Source organism: Lepisosteus platostomus, chromosome 14, assembly GCF_059453375.1.
Source record: "Lepisosteus platostomus isolate fLepPlt1 chromosome 14, fLepPlt1.hap1, whole genome shotgun sequence".
Classification (NCBI taxonomy): Eukaryota; Metazoa; Chordata; class Actinopteri; order Semionotiformes; family Lepisosteidae; genus Lepisosteus; species Lepisosteus platostomus.
In genome coordinates this window covers 1,883,471-1,903,710 of record NC_142624.1, presented here as the reverse complement: position 1 = coordinate 1,903,710, position 20,240 = coordinate 1,883,471, and the positions used below count along the sequence as shown (strand labels likewise).

The 20,240-nt window shown below is 61.8% G+C and overlaps 2 protein-coding genes across 2 annotated transcripts; both read right to left on the bottom strand.

Moving 5' to 3' along the window:
* Nucleotides 1-63: 63 nt before the first annotated feature.
* chadlb (chondroadherin-like b) lies at nt 64-10,205 on the bottom strand. Its single transcript, XM_088606367.1, has 9 exons — nt 9,882-10,205; nt 8,464-8,584; nt 7,656-7,841; nt 6,590-6,784; nt 5,996-6,297; nt 4,133-4,631; nt 3,008-3,694; nt 2,310-2,476; nt 64-1,350 (listed from the first exon to the last, which is right to left on the bottom strand). The coding sequence occupies exons 2-9, from the start codon at nt 8,503-8,505 to the stop codon at nt 1,071-1,073; spliced, it is 2,358 nt and encodes a 785-aa protein (XP_088462493.1). The 5' UTR covers nt 8,506-8,584; nt 9,882-10,205; the 3' UTR covers nt 64-1,070.
* Nucleotides 10,206-10,503: 298 nt separating this feature from the next.
* Nucleotides 10,504-20,157, bottom strand: rangap1b (Ran GTPase activating protein 1b). Its single transcript, XM_088606368.1, has 16 exons — nt 19,995-20,157; nt 17,843-17,962; nt 17,518-17,645; nt 16,835-16,894; nt 16,004-16,183; nt 15,737-15,871; nt 15,078-15,236; nt 14,594-14,707; nt 14,125-14,224; nt 13,938-14,022; nt 13,656-13,836; nt 13,373-13,489; nt 12,731-12,833; nt 12,525-12,613; nt 12,112-12,233; nt 10,504-11,944 (listed from the first exon to the last, which is right to left on the bottom strand). The coding sequence occupies exons 2-16, from the start codon at nt 17,952-17,954 to the stop codon at nt 11,821-11,823; spliced, it is 1,809 nt and encodes a 602-aa protein (XP_088462494.1). The 5' UTR covers nt 17,955-17,962; nt 19,995-20,157; the 3' UTR covers nt 10,504-11,820.
* Nucleotides 20,158-20,240: the final 83 nt, after the last annotated feature.

The window sequence follows — 20,240 nt, the reverse complement described above, 5'->3', positions numbered from 1 at the left end:
TTTATTGTTTTGTATGTGGTTAAGTGCCTCTGCATAGATATTAAACCTAATATGTAACGAGTCTTATCACATAGTGTCCCACCTAACAGAATCCACTCACTACACTACACTACACTCCGAATACTGATAACTTTCACAACATGCTGGGTAGCCTGTTCCACGCACCTACAACCCTTTGTGCAAAGAAGACATGCCTCCCGTTTTCAGATTTGTATACGTTTCCACTTGAGTCCCCTGGTTTGTGTTGCTCTGTTCACTCGCTGGAGTGACTGACTTATAATTAATAATAATAATGATTACAGAAAGGTTAAAGTCCAACAGAAGCAGAAAAGGCCTTTCTGTGCTGTGTGCTAATTGTAACTGGTGTTTTGGCGCCCCCTGGTGGACACGTGTACGTCGTTCAGAGACTATGGCCTGAGGACCTGTGCTGGACTGACTTCTGGAGTTACTCTCTCCCACATTATTTCCATTATTATCACCATTTGTTTACCCTATTATTTACCCTGAACAGTACATTTACCTCCCTCCACGCCCGGGTACCCACGTTAAGAGTGGGGTTGTTGCTGAGGCTTCAAACCTAAAGTCTATCCTCAGTGTTGTCCCTACGTCTGCAATTGTGTTTACTGGCTAAACATGACGGGGGAGAAGGGTGTCTGTCCTGACCCAATTCGTTTTCCTTCCGAAGAGTCTACGCCCTCACTCCATTTCATAAAACACAGGGGGGTAGAGAACCCGTAGAAAAGGCTCACTCAGCGACGTGTTTGCAGTTTGAAAGAGAAGTGGGTGTGGTTCAATGACCCTGATTATAGCTGTCTAAGCAACCATGGAGGACAGAGGAGTCACGGTAACTCCTCATTTTCAGTGCGTAAAGACCGGCAACAAGGGTGATAACCACCTCAGATCAGGTCACTTCGAGTCCGCGGCGGAGAGAGTGAAAAACCAGGACCAGGACCAGCAGGGGGCGTTATTGGCACACAAGTCGCTGATGAAAGCGGCTGCGATCAGTTGCTGTTAAAGGCCATTTCGGCAGGTGGGGCAGCAGGGCGCCCTCTGGTGGTGGACCTCCAGTACTACAGCGCTGCTGCCTTTTTCTTGCCGGCAGTTTTGAGGGCAGCTGCCGAGGGTCCTTGGGACGGCTTTGGCGCCCTGGCGGGTTGAGGCTTGGGCTTGGGGCCCTTGGTTGATTTGGTGACCAGCGGTTTGGGCCCCTGCGCGTTCCTGGGGCTCTGGGGGGGGGGCACCTCCCCAGGGCAGCTCTTGAAGACGTGGACGTCCTTCACCAGCTGGCCCCGGATTTCGGGGGGGTTCCCACAGCTGGCCCGCACCTTCAGGTTCACCTTCTCGATCCACCTGTGGGGGGAGACAGGGAGCAGGGTGAGCTCTGGGGGGGTCTGGGCGCGGGTGTTGTGTGCTGGTGGTTGGACACAGTGATGCGCATCATGCACAGTTGTGGGGTTCTGTGTGTGCTGGTGCACAGCTATGTTGCGTGTTATGTGGGTTGTGGGGTGTGGAGTCCAGCTGTGTGGTGCTCTGCACAGCACTGGCATGTTTTGCACAGCTGTGTTGCGTGTTGTGTGCAGCTGTGAGGTTCTGTGTGTGTGCCAGTGTGCAGCTGTGGGGTGCTCTGGGCAGTTGTGTTGTGCGCAGCTGTGGGGTGTGGTGTGCGCAGCCATGCGCAGCTGATGGGTGTGGTGCACAGCTGATGGGTGTGGTGTGCGCAGCCGTGTGCAGCTCATGGGTGTGGTGTGCGCAGCCGTGGGGTGTGGTGCGCAGCCGTGCACAGCTGTGGTGTGTGGTGCGCAGCTGTGGGGTGTGGTGTGCGCAGCTGATGGGTGTGGTGTGCAGCCAACAGGTGTGGCGCGCAGCTGTGGGGTGTGGTGCGCAGCTGTGGGGTGTGGTGCGCAGCTGTGCGCAGCTGTGCGCAGCTGTGGGGTGTGGTGTGCAGCTGTGGGGTGTGGTGCGCAGCTGTGGGGTGTGGTGCGCAGCTGTGCGCAGCTGTGGGGTGTGGTGCGCAGCTGTGCGCAGCTGTGGGGTGTGGTGCGCAGCTGTGGGGTGTGGTGCGCAGCTGTGCGCAGCTGTGCGCAGCTGTGGGGTGTGGTGCGCAGCTGTGGGGTGTGGTGCGCAGCTGTGCGCAGCTGTGGGGTGTGGTGCGCAGCTGTGCGCAGCTGTGGGGTGTGGTGCGCAGCTGTGGGGTGTGGTGCGCAGCTGTGGGGTGTGGTGCGCAGCTGTGCGCAGCTGTGGGGTGTGGTGCGCAGCTGTGGGGTGTGGTGCGCAGCCGTGCGCAGCTGTGGGTCTGGCGGCTCCCTCACTTGCGCAGGGGCAGCAGTGGGCAGTCGCACATCAGCGGGTTGCCGGCCAGGTTGATGACCTCCAGGCCCGTCAGGTTGTCCAGGCTGGGCAGCCCCTCCAGCTGGTTCCCCTCCAGCCACAGACTGCGCAGCCCCGAGCCCAGGCCCTGCAGGGCGTCCCGGGACAGCTGGGGGAGAGAGGGAGAGTGAGGAGGAGGAGGAGGGGAGAGAGGGAGAGTGAGGAGGAGGAAGGAGGAAGGGGGAGAGAGGGAGAGTGAGGAGGAGGAAGGGGGAGAGAGGGAGAGTGAGGAGGAGGAGGGGGGGAGAGAGGGAGAGTGAGGAGGAGGAGGAGGGGAGAGAGGGAGAGTGAGGAGGAGAGGGAGAGTGAGGAAGAAGGAAGGTGTTGGGAGAGAAGGCTGGGAGGAGCGAAGACCAGGAGAGAAGTGTGGGCTGGAGCAGAGGAAGAGGGAATCAGGAGCAGATAGGGAAGAGTCTCGGCGCAGGAAAGGCACCGTGAGTCACAGATGGGCTTCAGGCTGAAAAGCTCAAGAACAAATAAAAGCCCCCTTCACACACCACAACATCTCCCCCTCACACACTCCAAACCCTCCCCTCTCTTTACACCCCAAAACCCCCCTCACACACTCCAACCCCCCCTACACACCCCCTCACACACTCCAACCCCCCTCACACACACCCCTACACCCCCCCCTCTCTACCTTCTCCAGCCCCATGTTGGCCAGGTGCAGGTGCCTCAGGCTGCCAGCCAATGGCAGGAAGGCGCCCGGCCCCACCCAGCGAATGGGGTTTCCGGAGAGGCGGAGCTCGGCCAGGCTGGGGGCGTGGCGGAGGGCAGCGGTCGGCACCTCCGCCAGCTGGTTGGCCCCCAGGTGGAGGGTCTCCAGGCCGGGGGCGGGCCTCAGCGCGCCGGGGTGCAGGCCCTCCAGGGCGTTGCCCTCGAGGTACAGCGCCCGCAGGCCCCCGGCGCCCGCCAGCGCCCCCTCGCCCAGGCGCGCGATTGCGTTGCGCTGCAGGTGCAGCGAGAGCAGGCGGGGCAGGGCGCCGAGGGCGGCGGCGGGCGGGGCGGCCAGGCGGTTGCGCTCCAGGTGCAGGTAGGCGAGCTGGGGCAGCCCGCGGAGCGCGCCGGGGTCCAGCTCGGACAGCTCGTTCTCCGACAGGTAGAGGTACACCAGGCTCCGCAGGCCCGCCAGGGCGCCGGCCGCCAGCTCGCGGATCCCGCAGCGCTGCAGGTGCAGGGACACCGCCGCGCCCAGGCCCGGGAAGCTGCCCCTGGGGACGTGGTGGAAACGGTTGCCGCGGAGGTCCAGCAGCCGGGTGTCGGCGGGGAAGCCCTTCGGGATCTTGGTGTGACCCCGGCCCTCGCAGCTGGAGTGCTGGGTGTCGGCCTGCGGGGGGACAGGGGGACATGAGGGCCGGAGAGCAGGGGACGCGGGGGGCCGCGAGGGGCAGAGGGGCGCGGCTCACCCTTTACGCGAAGGGTGGTAGGAGGGGGGAACAGGGGACGCCCAGGCTTGTTGCTGGAGCGAGGACCCTCACGCCCTGTCCAAGACACGGCCGCCCCCCCGCCAAACTCGCCCGCCCAGAGGCCCTTGCGAACCGGCGAATCATTTCTCCCCTGAGCAGCAGAACAAGGGCCACATGCATGCAGGCGTCCTTCAGGAGGAGAGCGGGGGGGGGCTGTTCTTTACACAGAAGGTGGCGGGTGTCAGGAACAAGCCGCCCAGCTGTTTTCTCTGGGGGTGGGGGCGGCAAGTTCCCGACCCCACCACTCTTTGCGCAAAGAGCCGCCCCCCTCCGTCCGAGAGCTTCGGGAAGCAGCTGACCTGGCACTCGCACCCGGCGGGGCAGCGGGCCGGCGCCGTGTCCGGCACGGGGCGGGGCGTGGCCCCCAGCAGCCTCTCCTCCCTCTCGGCCCGCTCCAGGGCCTCCCGGGAGACGCAGCGCAGCTGGCCCGGCTCCACGGCGTCCAGGCCCTCCCCGGCGAGGTGGGGGGGCCCCGCGCAGGCCCCCGCCAGCCGCGCCCGCCGGCGGTCCGCCCAGTCGCGCAGAGGCCGCAGGGAGCAGCTGCACAGCACGGGGTTGCCGGTCAGGTTGAGGCGCCCCAGTCTCTCGGGGCCCCCCAGGGGCTGCAGCGCGCGCAGCTGGTTGTGGCTGAGGTCCAGCAGGGCCAGCGCGGGGGCGCGCTGCAGCGCCGCGGGGGACACGTCCTGCAGGGACATGTGGTCCAGGAACAGCTGGCGCAGCCTGGGCATGGCCACCGCCTCCTCGCCCAGGTAGGTCATGGGGTTCCAGCCCAGGTCCAGGCGGGTCAGCTCCGGGAGTCTGGGGGCGGCAGGAGGAGGAGAGGGACAGGCTGTGGGGGTGCAGGCGAGCGCCGCAGGGGGGCCCCACCCCCAGTCCAAGCTCCAAGCTACAAGCTCCCAATTCCTCACACTTCTACAGTGCTTCTACCCCACTCACAGAGCTGTACAGGTCATGGGGATCCCCTCCACCCCCACCAGTGTGTACCCCACCTGGATGATGCTCCAGTCCGCTCCCCACACACCAGCTCTCAGTGGGGAGGAGAGCAGAGTGATGGAGCCAGTTCAGAGAGGGGGGTTATTAGGAGACCATGATGGGTAAAGGCCAGGGGGAGATTTTGCCAGGACACTGGGGTTAGACCCCTACACCCTGGGATTTTTAATGACCACAGAGAGTCAGGACCTTACGTCTCATCCGAAGGACGGCGCCTTTTTACAGTGTAGTGTCCCCGTCACTATACTGGGGCATTAGGACCCACACAGACCGCAGTGTGAGCGCCCCCTGCTGGCCCCACTCACACCTCTCCCAGCAGCAGCCTCAGTTGATCCCAGGAGTCTCCCCTCCAGGTCCTGGCCAGGCTCACACTGCTGGGCTCCAGTGGGGCTGCCGGCTGGGAGCTGCTGGTTTAGTACAGAGGCACAGAGACGGCAGGCGGAGGACAGAGACGGGGAGACGGCAGGCGGAGGACAGAGACAGGGACAGCGGGCGGAGGACAGAGACGGGGGGACGGCAGGCGGAGAACAGAGACGGGGGGACGGCAGGCGGAGGACAGAGACAGGGGGACAGCAGGCAGAGGACAGAGACAGGGAGACGGCAGGGGGAGGACAGAGACAGGGACAGCGGGCGGTGGACAGAGACGGGGGGACGGCAGGCGGAGGACAGAGACAGGGGGACGGCAGGCGGAGGACAGAGACAGGGGGACAGCAGGCGGTGGACAGAGACAGGGAGACGGCAGGGGGAGGACAGAGACAGGGACAGCGGGCGGTGGACAGAGACGGGGGGACGGCAGGCGGAGGACAGAGACAGGGGGACGGCAGGCGGAGGACAGAGACAGGGGGACAGCAGGCGGTGGACAGAGACAGGGAGACGGCAGGGGGAGGACAGAGACAGGGACAGCAGGCGGTGGACAGAGACGGGGGGACGGCAGGCGGAGGACAGAGACAGGGAGACGGCAGGCGGAGGACAGAGACAGGGGGACAGCAGGCGGAGGACAGAGACAGGGGGACAGCAGGCGGTGGACAGAGACAGGGGGACGGCAGGCGGAGGACAGAGACAGGGGGACGGCAGGCGGAGGACAGAGACAGGGGGACGGCAGGCGAAGGACAGAGACGGGGACAGCGGGTCCAGGAGGGCGGGAGCGCGGTGGGGCGCCTGGGCCGCAGCACCTGGTGAGCGGCTCGGTGGGGAAGAACTGCAGCTCGTTGTGGTCCAGGCTGAGCCGCTGCAGGGCCAGCAGCCCGGCGAAGGCCTCCTGCCCCAGCGTGTTGAGCGCGTTGTGGGACAGGCGCAGCCAGCGCAGGCTGCGCAGGCCCTGGAACACCACGTCCGGCAGGTAGACCAGGAAGTTCTCCGCCAGGCTGAGCAGGTTGAGGAAGCCCAGCTGGGCGAAGGCGTCGGGCTGCAGCTCCTCCACCCGGTTCCTGTCCACCAGCAGCTGCTTCAGGGAGCTCAGCCCGTCGAACGACTCCTGCGAGAGACGGGGGGGGACCACCGGGCAGGCTTACAATCAGCAGGCCGACCGGACCGCACCGGCCCGCTCATCCCAGGACCTCCTCCAACCACGCGGCCAGGCGGTCTGTTCCAGCCACCCCCCACTCTTTGTGCAAAGGGCTCCTGGCTCCTGTCTGCTCCCTGGGGCCGGGCCGGAACGCGCAGGGCTGGCCAGGAGGACTCTGGGAGTCTCGCAGGGAGGGAGAGGAGGAGTGGGAGAGGGCTGGGGAGGAAGGTCAAGCTCTGAGGCTCCTCTGGCCCGCCCTCACCTGGTACAGGATGGAGATGCGGTTGTCGGCCAGGCTGAGGAAGAGCAGGCGCCCCAGGCCCCGGAACGCCCCCTCCTGGACGGTCTCGATGTTGCAGCGCTGCAGGGTGAGGTGGGTGAGGTAGGGCGTGCGCAGGAAGCCGCCCGTCCGCAGCTCCCTGATGTCATTTCCTCTCAGGTCCAGCTTCTTCGTGACCTGCGGGGTCGAGAGGGAGCGAGGAGGTGAGGACCCAGAACCTCACAGCTGGGCTTCGGGCCCGTCTGGGCTGTGGAGCAGGTCAGCTGGGTCTCGGGCCCGTCTGTGCTGTGAGCAGGTCAGCTGGGTCTCGGGCCCGTCTGGGCTGTGAGCGGGTCAGCTGGGTCTCGGGCCCGTCTGCGCTGTGAGTGGGTCAGCTGGGTCTCGGGCCCGTCTGGGCTCTGACCGGGTCAGCTGGGCCTCGGGCCCGTCTGGGCTGTGAGCGGGTCAGCTGGGTCTCGGGCCCGTCTGGGCTCTGACCGGGTCAGCTGGGTCTCAGGCCCGTCTGCGCTGTGAGCGGGTCAGCTGGGCCTCGGGCCCGTCTGGGCTCTGAGTGGGTCAGCTGGGTCTCGGGCCCGTCTGCGCTGTGGAGTGGGTCAGCCGGGTCTCGGGCCCGTCTGTGCTGTGGAGTGGGTCGGCCGGGTCTCAGGCCCGTCTGCGCTGTGAGTGGGTCAGCCGGGTCTCGGGCCCGTCTGCGCTGTGGAGTGGGTCAGCCGGGTCTCGGGCCCGTCTGTGCTGTGGAGTGGGTCAGCTGGGCCTCGGGCCCGTCTGCGCTGTGGAGTGGGTCAGCCGGGTCTCGGGCCCGTCTGTGCTGTGGAGTGGGTCAGCTGGGCCTCGGGCCCGTCTGTGCTGTGGAGTGGGTCGGCCGGGTCTCTGGCCCGTCTGCGCTGTGAGCGGGTCAGCTGGGCCTCGGGCCCGTCTGTGCTGTGGAGTGGGTCAGCCGGGTCTCGGGCCCGTCTGGGCTCTGAGTGGGTCAGCTGGGTCTCGGGCCCGTCTGCGCTGTGGAGTGGGTCGGCCGGGTCTCGGGCCCGTCTGCGCTGCACTCTCTTACCTCAGGGAGGGTGGGGGGCACCTCGGTGAGGTTCCTCTTCAGGCAGCTCACGGTCAGCTGGATGTGGTCGCAGATGCAGGGGCGGGGACAGCGGCGGCTCTCCGCCCCGGCGGCGCCGAGCAGCAGTACCGCGGTCAGCCACACGGGGGAGACAAACGCCCTCCGCGCAGGGGCCCGCATCCGAATCTGAAACAGGGGGCAGAGCGAGTGTGTCTGGTGAAGAGGACACGATACTTCTCCTGTCCAGTCGGCTCGTTCATATTTTACTCTTTCATCGCACATATATGGATCGGCGTCCCGAGCTGAGTGTACCCTGCCGTGCGCCAGCTGTTTGCGGTGATAGGGGATGTACAAGGACCAGATCAATTTGTTTGGCCTGCCCGCTATTTTGTCTTTTCTTATGAATTAAGTCGTATCTGTAACTCTGTAGAGATCAGCTCCGCCGCCCTGTGCTGAGGTTCCCTCCGAGCCCACAGCCCTGCGGGAGACTAGAGTGAGGCCAGGCAGGACTGTCCATCGGGCTCCGGCCAGCGGAACCGCGCAACAACACAAGGACAGAGCAACAACACATTAACAGAGTGGCAACACACACCGACAGAACAACACACATTAACAGAGTAGCAACACACAAGGAAAGAGCAACAACACATTAAAATAGTGGCAACACACAAGGACAGAGTAACAACACATCAACAGAGTAGCAACACACAAGGACAGAGCAACAACACATTAACAGAGTAGCAACACACAACAACAGAGTGGTCTCAAAAGTAGTCATAAAGTCAGGCAGGTGTTTTTTTTTAAGTACCTCTATTTTGTCGTTTTCTGTCGACTGGTGCGCCTTCCTCATCCTTCTCGGTTCGGTTCGGCGGCTCCTCTGACCCACTGGGAATTGTAAGCTAGCGGATAAGCCGTCAAGGTCTCAATACCTGAGGTCAAAAAGTATATACAATTATATAAAAACCTATTAAAAAAAACAATTTGTGGGGAGTTTTTTTTTTTAAATGATTCCTTTCGGAGGCGCCGGCTCTTCTCGCCTCGCAGCCCCGTGTCTTTCCGCGTGTCCGAGGCGCCGGTGGACTCGCAGTGTGTGAAATAGCTGCGTGACGAGACCTCCCCTCCGCACAGCTCCGGGAAATTCTTCAGCCGTGACCCCGCGGCCCCGCGTCTGCCCGGATCCAATTAGCAGGCAGGAGAGAAAGCGGGCAGCTGGGCGGCAGAGCTCATTACAGCAGCGAGGTATCGGGGCGTCTTCACAGACAGGCCCAGTCGGTACCGGGGCTTCTTAACAGAGAGGCCCAGTCGGTACCGGGGCTTCTTAACAGAGAGGTCCAGGCGGAACCGTGTCTCCTGACGGAGAGGCCCAGTCAGTACCGGGGCTCCTGACAGAGCGGTCCAGTCGGTAACTGGGGCTCTAGAAAGAGAATCTCTGTCGGTACCGGGGGCTCTTGACCGAGAGACCCAGGCGGTACCGGGGCTCCTGACTGAAGGCGTCGCTGCGGAGAGGCGGGTTTCTCGGGTTTAAACTCAGCTGCCGACTTCACCCCGAAGACCTCGGAGAGACAAAGCACGACTCCCGCCCAACCCGGGCGGGTTAGTGCAGGGGTAGTTAGTACTGGGGTAGTTAGTGCAGGGAAAGCTAGTACTGGGGTAGTTAGTGCAGGGGCTGTTTCGTCTCGTGACAACACGAGTGTTTTAAAAATAAATGTCCTTCTGTTTAAAATCGCGCCCGTCCTGTTTCTGTGATTCTCGACCGCAGGTGAAGGTCGGATGTTTCCATCGCGCCCACGGCGGCAACAGGTACAAAAGCTGTTCTGTTTCAGAAAGGCGGCAACGTAAGACCACCGTCACTAACACCAGCGTATCGCAGCCCTTGACGTGAAACCAGGCCTGGCGGACCGGTACGTTAAAGACCTGTACGACACGCATACAAAAACGATCAACTTCGTAAAACAAAACATAACACCATCAAATACACGTAAACACATCAACCGGTTCACTTCAGCTGAAATCAAAGCAGTGGTTGTATCTGAAGAATTGCCTGTATTAAGTCAATACCCGGGGCTGGTACGATATCGACGACCGCTGTCGTAATCGATGACGACCTCGATCGACGTGATTAATCCGCTGGATGAGCTAGCCACTTGTACCCGAGCTCACGCAGACGCTGAAAATCCACCGAGACCAAAACAGCACTCTCACGCACAGCTCAAACTTGGAAAATACCTGGAGGTCGCGGCAGCCCAGAGCTCGTGGATAATCCACGCGTTATCCGCGGAGAGAGTGGACCGGAGCTCGCTGGCGAGCTGCAGTCCTCCAGGGGGGGGTATCCGGGCGGCTGGCCGTCCGCACGGCAGCCCACAGCCACACAAAGGCGGCCTGTGTTCGGGCCGGTGAAAAATCACTGCTCAGGTCTGCCCTCTCTCCTCCCGATCTCTCTTTCCTCCAGTCTCTCTCCTCTCCTTCTGCCCCTGATCTCTCTCTCTCTCTCTCTCTCCTCCTGTCACCAGCCACCCCCTCCCCACTATCAAGACCCCTCTCTCCTCTCCTTGTCCTCCAAATGTCTCTCCCCCTTGCCCCTGTCCTCCTGTCTCCAGATCCCTCCTCCCCCCCGACCCCTCTCCTCCAGTCTCTCCCCCAACACCATGTCTATCCTCCTCCTCCTCAATCTTCCCCACTCTCCCTGCACACCTTTGGAATCAACCGAAGGGAGACTCTCAAGTCACCCCAAGCTCTCCGACTGGCACAGGCGGGGATCCCCTCAGCAGTCGTGCCACCCCTGCACCCCTGCTGGACCAGGGACCCCCAGACACACACACAGACAGACAACGGACAGAGAGGCCACTGATCTCTGATAAATAGTTTATTGAGCCGTTAAGTGCAGACTAACAAAGTTCCACTCCCACAAACACGTCTGGTTCTGCATCAGCCGGGCCCGGGCCCGACCCAGTGTCCCGGCCCAGCAGACCGGGCGAGAAACCTATCGGCCAGAGCCAGCAGGGCGGCGCACAAGCCCTGGAGCGCCTCTCCCTGTGAAAGAGTGGAGCCCCAGCCCCTGCTCCAGACCCGACGCTGCCCAACAGGAAAAACACAAGCAGCGGCGCTGGAGTCCCTGATCTGTCATTCCTCCCCATCACCCATCATCCCGGACCGCCCAGGGGCCATGGGACCCCTGAACCCCCAAACCCCCCCTCCCGGTCAGGGTCCTGAGTTTCGGCCACCAGCTCAAGAGCTGGAGCAAGCGAGAGGCCGGCCCCCGGTTCTGGGGAGACGCAGAAGGGTCAGAGGGTCTCGGGCAAGAGGCGCAGAGGACTCCGGCCGCAGACGCCAAACACGGGGGGTGGGAGGGGGCCGAACCAGAACGCCTGTTGGTACCCCAGTTGTAATACGACTCGTCAGAAATGGTTTAGGACTGGGGTTCCCCTTAGGGGCAATGGAGGTCAATTCAGTTCAGTGCTGGGGAGCCCCTCCCGCTGCCTTGTAAACCCAGTGTGGCCCTTCACCTCACCGGGTCCCTAATTGAGCTAACGAGCTGCCTGACTGGAGCTCCTGCTTGGCCTTTCTTCCTGCTGGAGCAGGCTGCGGAGCTCCACTCAGGAAAACGTTGAGGTTATCCCACAAACCCCCAGCCCCTCGGGGAACCGGGGACAAAAAACCAGGGTGTTGGAGCACCCTGGAACTGGGCCGATTGCGTACCTGAGCTCTCCCCTGCAGGGGTGAGAGGTCACCGCTACCCCGACGACCTCCCTCGCCCCAGAGCAGCGTCACCGTGATCAACGAGGTCACCTGGCAACACATCACTTCATCAATAACCTCCACTGAGGGTGACCTACAGCCTAACAGGACTGGGGCTCCCCAGGACCAGGGCTGGAGACCCCTGAATTTAGGGTGACCTACAGCCTAACAGGACTGGGGCTCCCCGGGACCCCTGGTAAGGAGGGTGTTGGGTGGTGGGGGCGGAGGAGAGGGGCGAGAGCTGTATCTTTTTCATCCTTTTTTAAAATTTTCGGAAAGACCTTTATATATACATACTTCTGTAAAAAAATAAAAGCTCAGTAAGGAATCCCGTCTGCCACGTGTGGCGTGCTACTGTCCAGTCCTACTGCCTCTGCCCCCCCTCCCCACCACTGGGGGGGCAGGTCTGAAGGCAGGCAGGCCCCCCTGCTCAGGCGTGGGAGTGGGGCTCCTCAGCAGGCGGGCTCTCCGGCTCCTTCAGGTCGATGAGCTCGAGCAGGGTCTTCTGGAGGGCGACGCGGGCGTTGGGGTAGCTGTCAGCGGCTGCCGACGGGCTGCGGTTCGGACAAACAGGACGGTAAGCGAGGAGATCAGCGAGCCATGGACAGGCCGAGGGAAGACACAATCAAGGGGGAAGTGTGTGCGTGTGCGTGTGTACAGCTCCGCAGGCGGGGGGATGCTCAGGAGCTAGGCGGTCAGTACTGGGGTTCCCAGGTCTTACCGGGACACGAAGGCGTCCAGCACGTCTATGAGTTTGCCGGGGAAGTAGTCCTGCTTGACGGCGTGCTCCAGGGCCAGCAGGTGCCCGGGGACGAGGCGCATCGGCTTCACCTTGTCTTCGCTCTGACACACACAGGCAGGGAGACTCTTACCCTGCGATCAGCACAACGGCAGGAGACGCAGTGCGCGGGGATTTCATACTTCAGGATCTCTCTCCTGTTCACTGCCCAGGGTTTAGGTAAAGACTGACAAGTGCATTGGGCTATAGATGAATGTTTACAAATTAATGTTTCAACAGCATGATATCCATCTCTCCCTCTTTTGGGCTCTGACCCCTGACCTCTGATCCCCACTGGGCTCTGACCCCTGTCCTCTCTCCTATCTCCCCCCCCCGGGCTCTGTCCTCTGACCTACCTTGATCAGCCCCAGCAGCACCAGGATGGTGGAGATGAAGGTGCCGCTCTGGAAGGAGGAGCAGGAAAAGGCTTCTCCCAGCAGCGCATCTGAAACAGGGAAAGCGTTCTGGGTCACGGCTGCTGCGCGGACAGGCCCACCCTCGACACGCTGCCCCTGCCCCTGCCCGCATCAGCCCCCAGACCGACCCCGCGGGTGACCCTTACCGATGCTGTCCAGCAAGGTTCTCTTGAGCGGGGTCTCGTCCTTGAGCAACGAGGCGATCTTGAGGAAGGCCTCGGCAGTTCTGCCGGCGTCCGCCGTGTTGACCTGCGCCGGGAGAGCAAAGGCAGCAGTGAGTGAGTTACACCCCGACCCTCCTGTTTCTTGATGAGCTGGGGCACCCCTCTCCCAGCTCCAGGCAGCAGTGAGTGAGTTACACCCCGACCCTCCTGTTTCTTGATGAGCTGGGGCACCCCTCTCCCAGCTCCAGGCAGCAGTGTGTTACACCCCAACCCTCCTGTTTCTTGATGAGCTGGGGCGCCCCCTCTCCCAGCTCCAGGCAGCAGTGTGTTACACCCCAACCCTCCTGTTTCTTGATGAGCTGGGGCGCCCCCACTCCCAGCTCCAGGCAGCAGTGTGTTACACCCCAACCCTCCTGTTTCTTGATGAGCTGGGGCGCCCCCTCTCCCAGCTCCAGGCAGCAGTGTGTTACGCCCCAACCCTCCTGTTTCTTGATGAGCTTGGGCGCCCCTTCTCCCAGCTCCAGGCAGCAGTGTGTTACACCCCAACCCTCCTGTTTCTTGATGAGCTGGGGCGCCCCCACTCCCAGCTCCAGACAGCGGTGAGTGTGGTACACAGTGACCCACCTGTTTCTTGATGAGCTGGGGCGCCTCCTCTCCCAGCTTCAGCAGCTTGTCGGCGGAGGGCGAGTCCAGGAAGCTGCAGACCTCGGCGGAGAAGGGAGAAGGGACGATCGTGGAGACCTGCAAGCACACACACGCACGCACACACACACATGGTGTGGTGAATACACACGCAGTCTGGTCAAGTTCACACAAGCCAGGCCGGGCGCCGCTCCAGACGCAGGCAGGCGAGTCAAGAGCAAGAGCAGGGACACCCGGAGAGCCATCTTTATAAACCACGACTTGCCTGTATCTCGTTTACCACGCTGACGGGAGTTTCCTGCTCTTCAATCTGCGGCCGCGTCTCGGTCTCTCCATCGTCATCCTCCTCCTCTTCCTCTTCATTCCCTTCCTCCTCCTCCTCCTCCTCCTCTTCCTCCTCCACGTCTTCCTCGTCCTCCTCTTCCTCGGGCTCCCCCTCGTCGTCACTGCGGGGAGAGGCAGCTCTCTGCGTCAGTCGGAGAGGACGGGGCGAAGGTGACACGAGAGAACACACAGCGAAGGTGGGGGGGCTGTGAACAGGCTCTACCTGAGGGATGCCAGCCGGTCGCCCATGTTCATGGAGTTCATCGCTTCCCTCAGCGCCTCGCAGCCCTCTTCTCCGAGATAGTTACCTGCAGGGAGAGGGAGGGAGGGAGGGGGAGAGCTTCAGCGACTGGGGGAGAAAAACCGAGCAGCCGAGAGACGGACGCTGACCGGCGGACGGGCCGACGTACCGTTGAGGTCCAGCCTCTCCAGCTGGTCCTTGTGCTGCACGGCCTGGGCCACCTGCAGCGCGGCCTCCTCCGCGATCTCCCCGAACGACAGGTTCAGCTCCTGGGCGGACAGAGGGGAGAGAAAGGCACCCCCGACGCGTCAGAAACACCGGCCCAAGAGCGAGTGGACGACAGCTAGGAATCCTGGTGATCGGGTCACAGGCTCCTGACTCCGGAAACAGGGAGGTTGTCTGCAGGTTCAAACCCCAGGCAGGGGCACAGCTGTTGAATCCTTGAGCAAGGTGCTGCACTCACCCCGCTGGACAAACTACGGGCCACTTTGGATGAAAGCATCAGCTACAGCAAGCTAATAAAATAACTACAGCACACAGACAGGGTGCTGCTGAAGTAGGAGAGATTTTCTCGATATCCAGAAATGCCAGTTGAGCCCCTGGCCAGAGGGACACACCCCGACACACAGCGGCGTTACCTTGAGAATAGGCAGCCCCGATCTCAACGTCTCGGCGATGGCGATGGCCCCCTCGGAGCGCACCAGACAGTCCCCGAAATTGATCACCTGGACACAGCGCAGGTGCTTCAGGGCCTGAGACGGAGACAGGGGTTAGCGTGTGGAGACCGCGGAGACCGGGAGCTCACGAGCTCACAACCAAGCTGCTCGCTGGCTTCACTTGAGCTGTCCGACTGCTTTCAGACCCTAAACACAGCGGACTCTGCCTAGGAACCATCACATTAACGCCAGTATCGTAGAAACCCCAATTTCCCCTTATTGGAATAGAGAGACACGTTAATATTTCAATCGCCCGACTCATCAGAAAATTAAAGCTGCAATTAAGCAATTGAGCACAGCTGGAACGAACTCTGGCAGCAGCTGGCAGAGCTGGGGCCCTGGGCTCGGTTCCTGGGGTGCTGCCTGCGCGGAGTTTGCCACATTCGGTGGCAGAGGGGTGCCCTACCTCCGCCATGGCCATGGCGCCCTTCTTGGTGAAGGTGTTGTCGTTGAGGTTGAGCACCCGGAGCTGCGGGTTGTCCTTCAGGGCGGTGGCCAGCGCCGTCACCCCGCTGTGGTTGATGCCATTCTGGGGCATGTGGATCTCCTCCAGGCTGCCCATCAGCTGAGAGAGAGAGAGAGGAGAGAGGAGGAGGAGGAGGGACAGGGGTGAGAAGATAGAGAGAGAGATGTGGAGACAATGGAGAGACGGGGTGGAAGAGGAGAGAGAGGTGGAGGGAAAGGAGAAGGATGGAGAGGATAGAGAGGAGAGACAGAGGAGGAGGAGGAGGAGAAGGAAGGGAGAGAGAGTGGCGGAGAGGGGAGAGAGGTGGAGAGAGAGGGGTGGAGAGTGGGAGAGATAGAGGAGGAGAAGGAAGGAAGGGAGAGAGGGGTGGAGAGGAGGAGAGACAGGAGGAGAAAGAGAGACAGGGGTGGAGAGTGGGAGAGAGAGGGGAGGAGAAGGAAGGAAGGGAGAGAGGGGTGGAGAGGGGAGAGAGGAGGAGAGACAGGGGTGGAGAGGGGGAGAGAGAGGGGTGGAGAGAAGTGTAAGGATCAGTTAAACTCCTCGCTCCCTGGCCAGGGCGTTGAGCGCCCAGCGGGCCCCGCCAGCGCGCACCGCGGTACCTTGAAGGCCTGCGCCAGGGCTGTGGCGCCGTCGTTCTCCAGCCGGTTCCTGCCCGCCACGAACACCCTCAGCCTGAGGGGGGCACCCTGCGCGCCGGACCTCCGGTGGCACTCCGTGAGGGCCGCAGCCAGGATCTGCGGGGACACAGAGTCACTCGGGGGGCCGGACACCAGAACGGGGGGGGGGGGGGGTGTCCCCAAGAGCACACCCCCATACAGATGACTGTATGTACAAGCTCTTCTGCTTGGCCCCCTCCTCCTCCTCACCTTGCCCCCTCCGATGCCCATGCCGCAGTTGTTGAGGCGCAGTTCCCGCAGCGTGTAGCAGGAGGCGCTCTTGAGCAGCTCCTCGATGCCCCTCACCCCGTCCGGCCCGAAGGCGTTGTCGCTCAGGTCCAGCTCGGTCAGGCGGGCCCCGGCGGTCATCAGCGCCGCCCCCAGGGACGTCTGGGAGGGGGGGTGGTGGGGGGGGGGGGGGACAGGGCACGCATAGTACGTCAGTGCACACGTCACGCCCCGAAAAGGTGCTTTATAAAGAGTCAAACTGATCGATCGATGACACACCATCATCCCGGGTGCCCCAGACCAGGTGACCACACACCTGCTGGTTTTCACCCCCTCCCACCTGAATTAGATCATTGATTTAATTGATTAATTGATTCGAGAAGTTGCTTCGCTGGAATCTTCCCATCGTTCCTCGTCACAAGTTTGGGATGCCCCCTTCCCCCACCCCCCCCCTCACAACCACACTATGTAACGCGTCTCAGAGCTGGGAACACACAGCTCAAATGAACCTTACTATTGTTAAGTCGTCATTAAAGGGTTTTACTGTGTAACTAACTGAATGGCCCTGCTGGACCAAAACCCAGCTGGCGTGTGGGTCACCAGGACCGGGACTGGGACTGGGACTGGGAACCACTGCTTTCCAGTCTGTCACCATTACAGCTCAGGCTCAGCAGGAACTACGAGCCGAACACAAACATAGCCGGCAGTCGGCACGCAGTCAGGAACCTTGGGAACTATGCACCCTCTGACCAGACATCAGCCTGCCGCGTCTGCAGCTATCTACCTGCCCAGCAGGGGGCAGCACAGACTCACCAGAGCAGGGGGGATCTCCGCACGCAGGCGACCGGTGAACATGTCACTCCAGTAACATCTCTGCCGCAGAGGAGAGGAGAAGGAGAGATTAATACTGATTAAGACTGAGCTAGTTTTCCTTCCAGCTGAGACCTACACCTCTGGTGGTAATTGATGACTTTATTGACCTTCTTGCTGGCTCAGACTTTTATTAAACTTGTTTCCCCCCCAGAGAAAAAGTCAAAAACACCTTTTTATAGAATAATACAGTCTACTGCAACTACAACAACTTGTTGGCCATTGTTTCTGACAAAACGGCTCATACTACTTGATAGATCGGGGATGACATAAGTGGGAGTGGCACTGCCAGACACGCCCAAAGTGGGAGGGGCATTGTATCCAACACACCCACAGTGGCAGGCATGACCATGTTTGGAACGATACTTGGACACGCCCACGGGTGGGAGAGACACGACGCCTCTCGGAGACGCCCACGATGAGGGTTTCTACACCTGCAGGTGCAGGGGGGTCACATTTCGGGCAGCACACCCTGCACGAGGGCAGTACTTCTCAGAACCTGGCACAGGCTTGACCCCCCCATCACACAACCCCCCCCCACCCTGTAGGAGCTGAGGGCACGTTCACAGAGAAGGCCGAAACGGATCGAGCTGTGGTTACGAGCCCGGGCCGGCCGAGGGACTGACCTGCAGCTGGCCCTTGCTCTCCAGGGCCTTGGCGATGGCCTGGGCTGCCTCCACGCCCACAGTGTTGCCCTCTAGGCGCAGGGCCTGCAGGCCTGGGAACTGCTCGATCTCCCTCACCAGCTCTTCCGCTACAGAGAGAGGAGACACAGGGTGTGAGTGACCTGCTCAGTCTCCCACTACAGGGAGAGGAGACACAGGGTGCGAGTGACCTGCTCAGTCTCCCACTACAGAGAGAGGAGACACAGGGTGCGAGTGACCCGCTCAGAGAGAGGAGAGAGGAGAAAAGAGTGGGAGAGGGAGAGAGGGAGAGAGGGGGTGTCCTTACCAGCCTGGGCGCTGTCCAGTTTCAGTCCTTTGCCCTTGTAGCTCAGCTCCCCCTCCACCACCTGGGTCTTGGCCAGAGAGTCGGCCAGCTGGGCAATGTCCTCCGAAGCCATCGGGGTACCTGCAGCACCACAGCCTTTATCACTGCGCCCCAACAACCAGCACAGCCTTCCACACTGCACCCCTCTTCCACACTGTACCCCAACCACCAGCACAGCCTTCCACACTGACCCCCACTTTCACACTGCGCCCCAACCACCAGCACAGCCTTCCACACTGACCCCCACTTTCACACTGCGCCCCAACCACCAGCACAGCCTTCCACACTGCACCCCTCTTCCACACTGTACCCCAACCACCAGCACAGCCTTCCACACTGACCCCCACTTTCACACTGCGCCCCAACCACCAGCACAGCCTTCCACACTGCACCCCTCTTCCACACTGCGCCCCAACCACCAGCACAGCCTTCCACACTGCACCCCTCTTTCACACTGTACCCAACAACCAGCACAGCCTTCCACACTGCACCCCTCTTCCACACTGCGCCCCAACCACCAGCACAGCCTTCCACACTGACCCCCACTTTCACACTGCGCCCCAACCACCAGCACAGCCTTCCACACTGCACCCCTCTTCCACACTGCGCCCCAACCACCAGCACAGCCTTCCACACTGCACCCCTCTTTCACACTGTACCCAACAACCAGCACAGCCTTCCACACTGCACCCCTCTTCCACACTGCGCCCCAACCACCAGCACAGCCTTCCACACTGCACCCCTCTTTCACACTGTACCCAACAACCAGCACAGCCTTCCACACTGCACCCCTCTTCCACACTGTACCCCAACCACCAGCACAGCCTTCCACACTGACCCCCACTTTCACACTGCGCCCCAACCACCAGCACAGCCTTCCACACTGCACCCCTCTTCCACACTGTACCCCAACCACCAGCACAGCCTTCCACACTGACCCCCACTTTCACACTGTACCCCAACCACCAGCACAGCCTTCCACACTGACCCCCACTTTCACACTGCGCCCCAACCACCAGCACAGCCTTCCACACTGACCCCCACTTTCACACTGCGCCCCAACCACCAGCACAGCCTTCCACACTGCACCCCTCTTCCACACTGTACCCCAACCACCAGCACAGCCTTCCACACTGACCCCCACTTTCACACTGTACCCCAACCACCAGCACAGCCTTCCACACTGCACCCCTCTTCCACACTGTACCCCAACCACCAGCACAGCCTTCCACACTGACCCCCACTTTCACACTGCGCCCCAACCACCAGCACAGCCTTCCACACTGCACCCCTCTTCCACACTGTACCCCAACCACCAGCACAGCCTTCCACACTGACCCCCACTTTCACACTGCACCCCAACCACCAGCACAGCCTTCCACACTGACCCCCACTTTCACACTGCGCCCCAACCACCAGCACAGCCTTCCACACTGACCCCCACTTTCACACTGTACCCCAACCACCAGCACAGCCTTCCACACTGACGCCCTCTTTTACACTGTACCCCAAGACACAGCGGCGCATAGTGACCCCGTCAATACACCCTGAAACTACCCCACCAAGAGCGAGCCTGCCCCTCAGGCCTCAGCCCCCCGGTACCCCACAGCTGCGATGAAGGGCTCCAGAGCGAACAGGTGGCCACCTCCTCCTCCGATACCCCAGCCTCTCCCGCCCCCCCGGGGCCCCGCACTGCACCTCGCACGCTAAAGCGAGGGGGACCCCACCCCCTCAGTACCCCAATAGATGCGTGTAGTTTCAATACTCTGCTCACGACCAGCACAGGAAACCATCACGATGACGACCCGGCCGCCGGTGTTTAAATGTCCCTCAGCCGGTGACAGCGCTCCCCTCCCGCCTCCCCTGCTGCCGGTCTCACCCACCCCCCCCGGCCTCATTCAGATCCTAATTAGTTTAATATATATATAAATAAACAAAAACAAAACCGACGCCGGTGAAAATGTCGGCAGAAAAAGTTTTGACGTTCTCGAGCCTCGGACAATGCACGCGCGCCGGTTCGCCTCCCGCCCGCCCGCACGAGCCGCGGCTCGATCCCGGCTCCAAACGGACCCGCCCGCGTCAAGAAACCCGGGGATGCGGGTCCGGCGATTACCGAGAGAGAGTCGAGATCGCAGGCGTCCCTCGTCGTCGGGGTTTGAGTTCGAGGGGAAAACGAAAAAGAATCGCTTCCTCTTGCGGCCCGGTCACGCCGCGTCCCGCTCGCTCAGGGAAGCTGAAATGGCGTAGCGCTATTTTGAAACCGGCCTGCCGCTGGGCCCGACGGGAGGTGTAGTTCTAATCCCCTCCGCCTTCACCGCCACAGCCGCCGGGCACAGAGGAAGACCCCAACTCCCAGGGA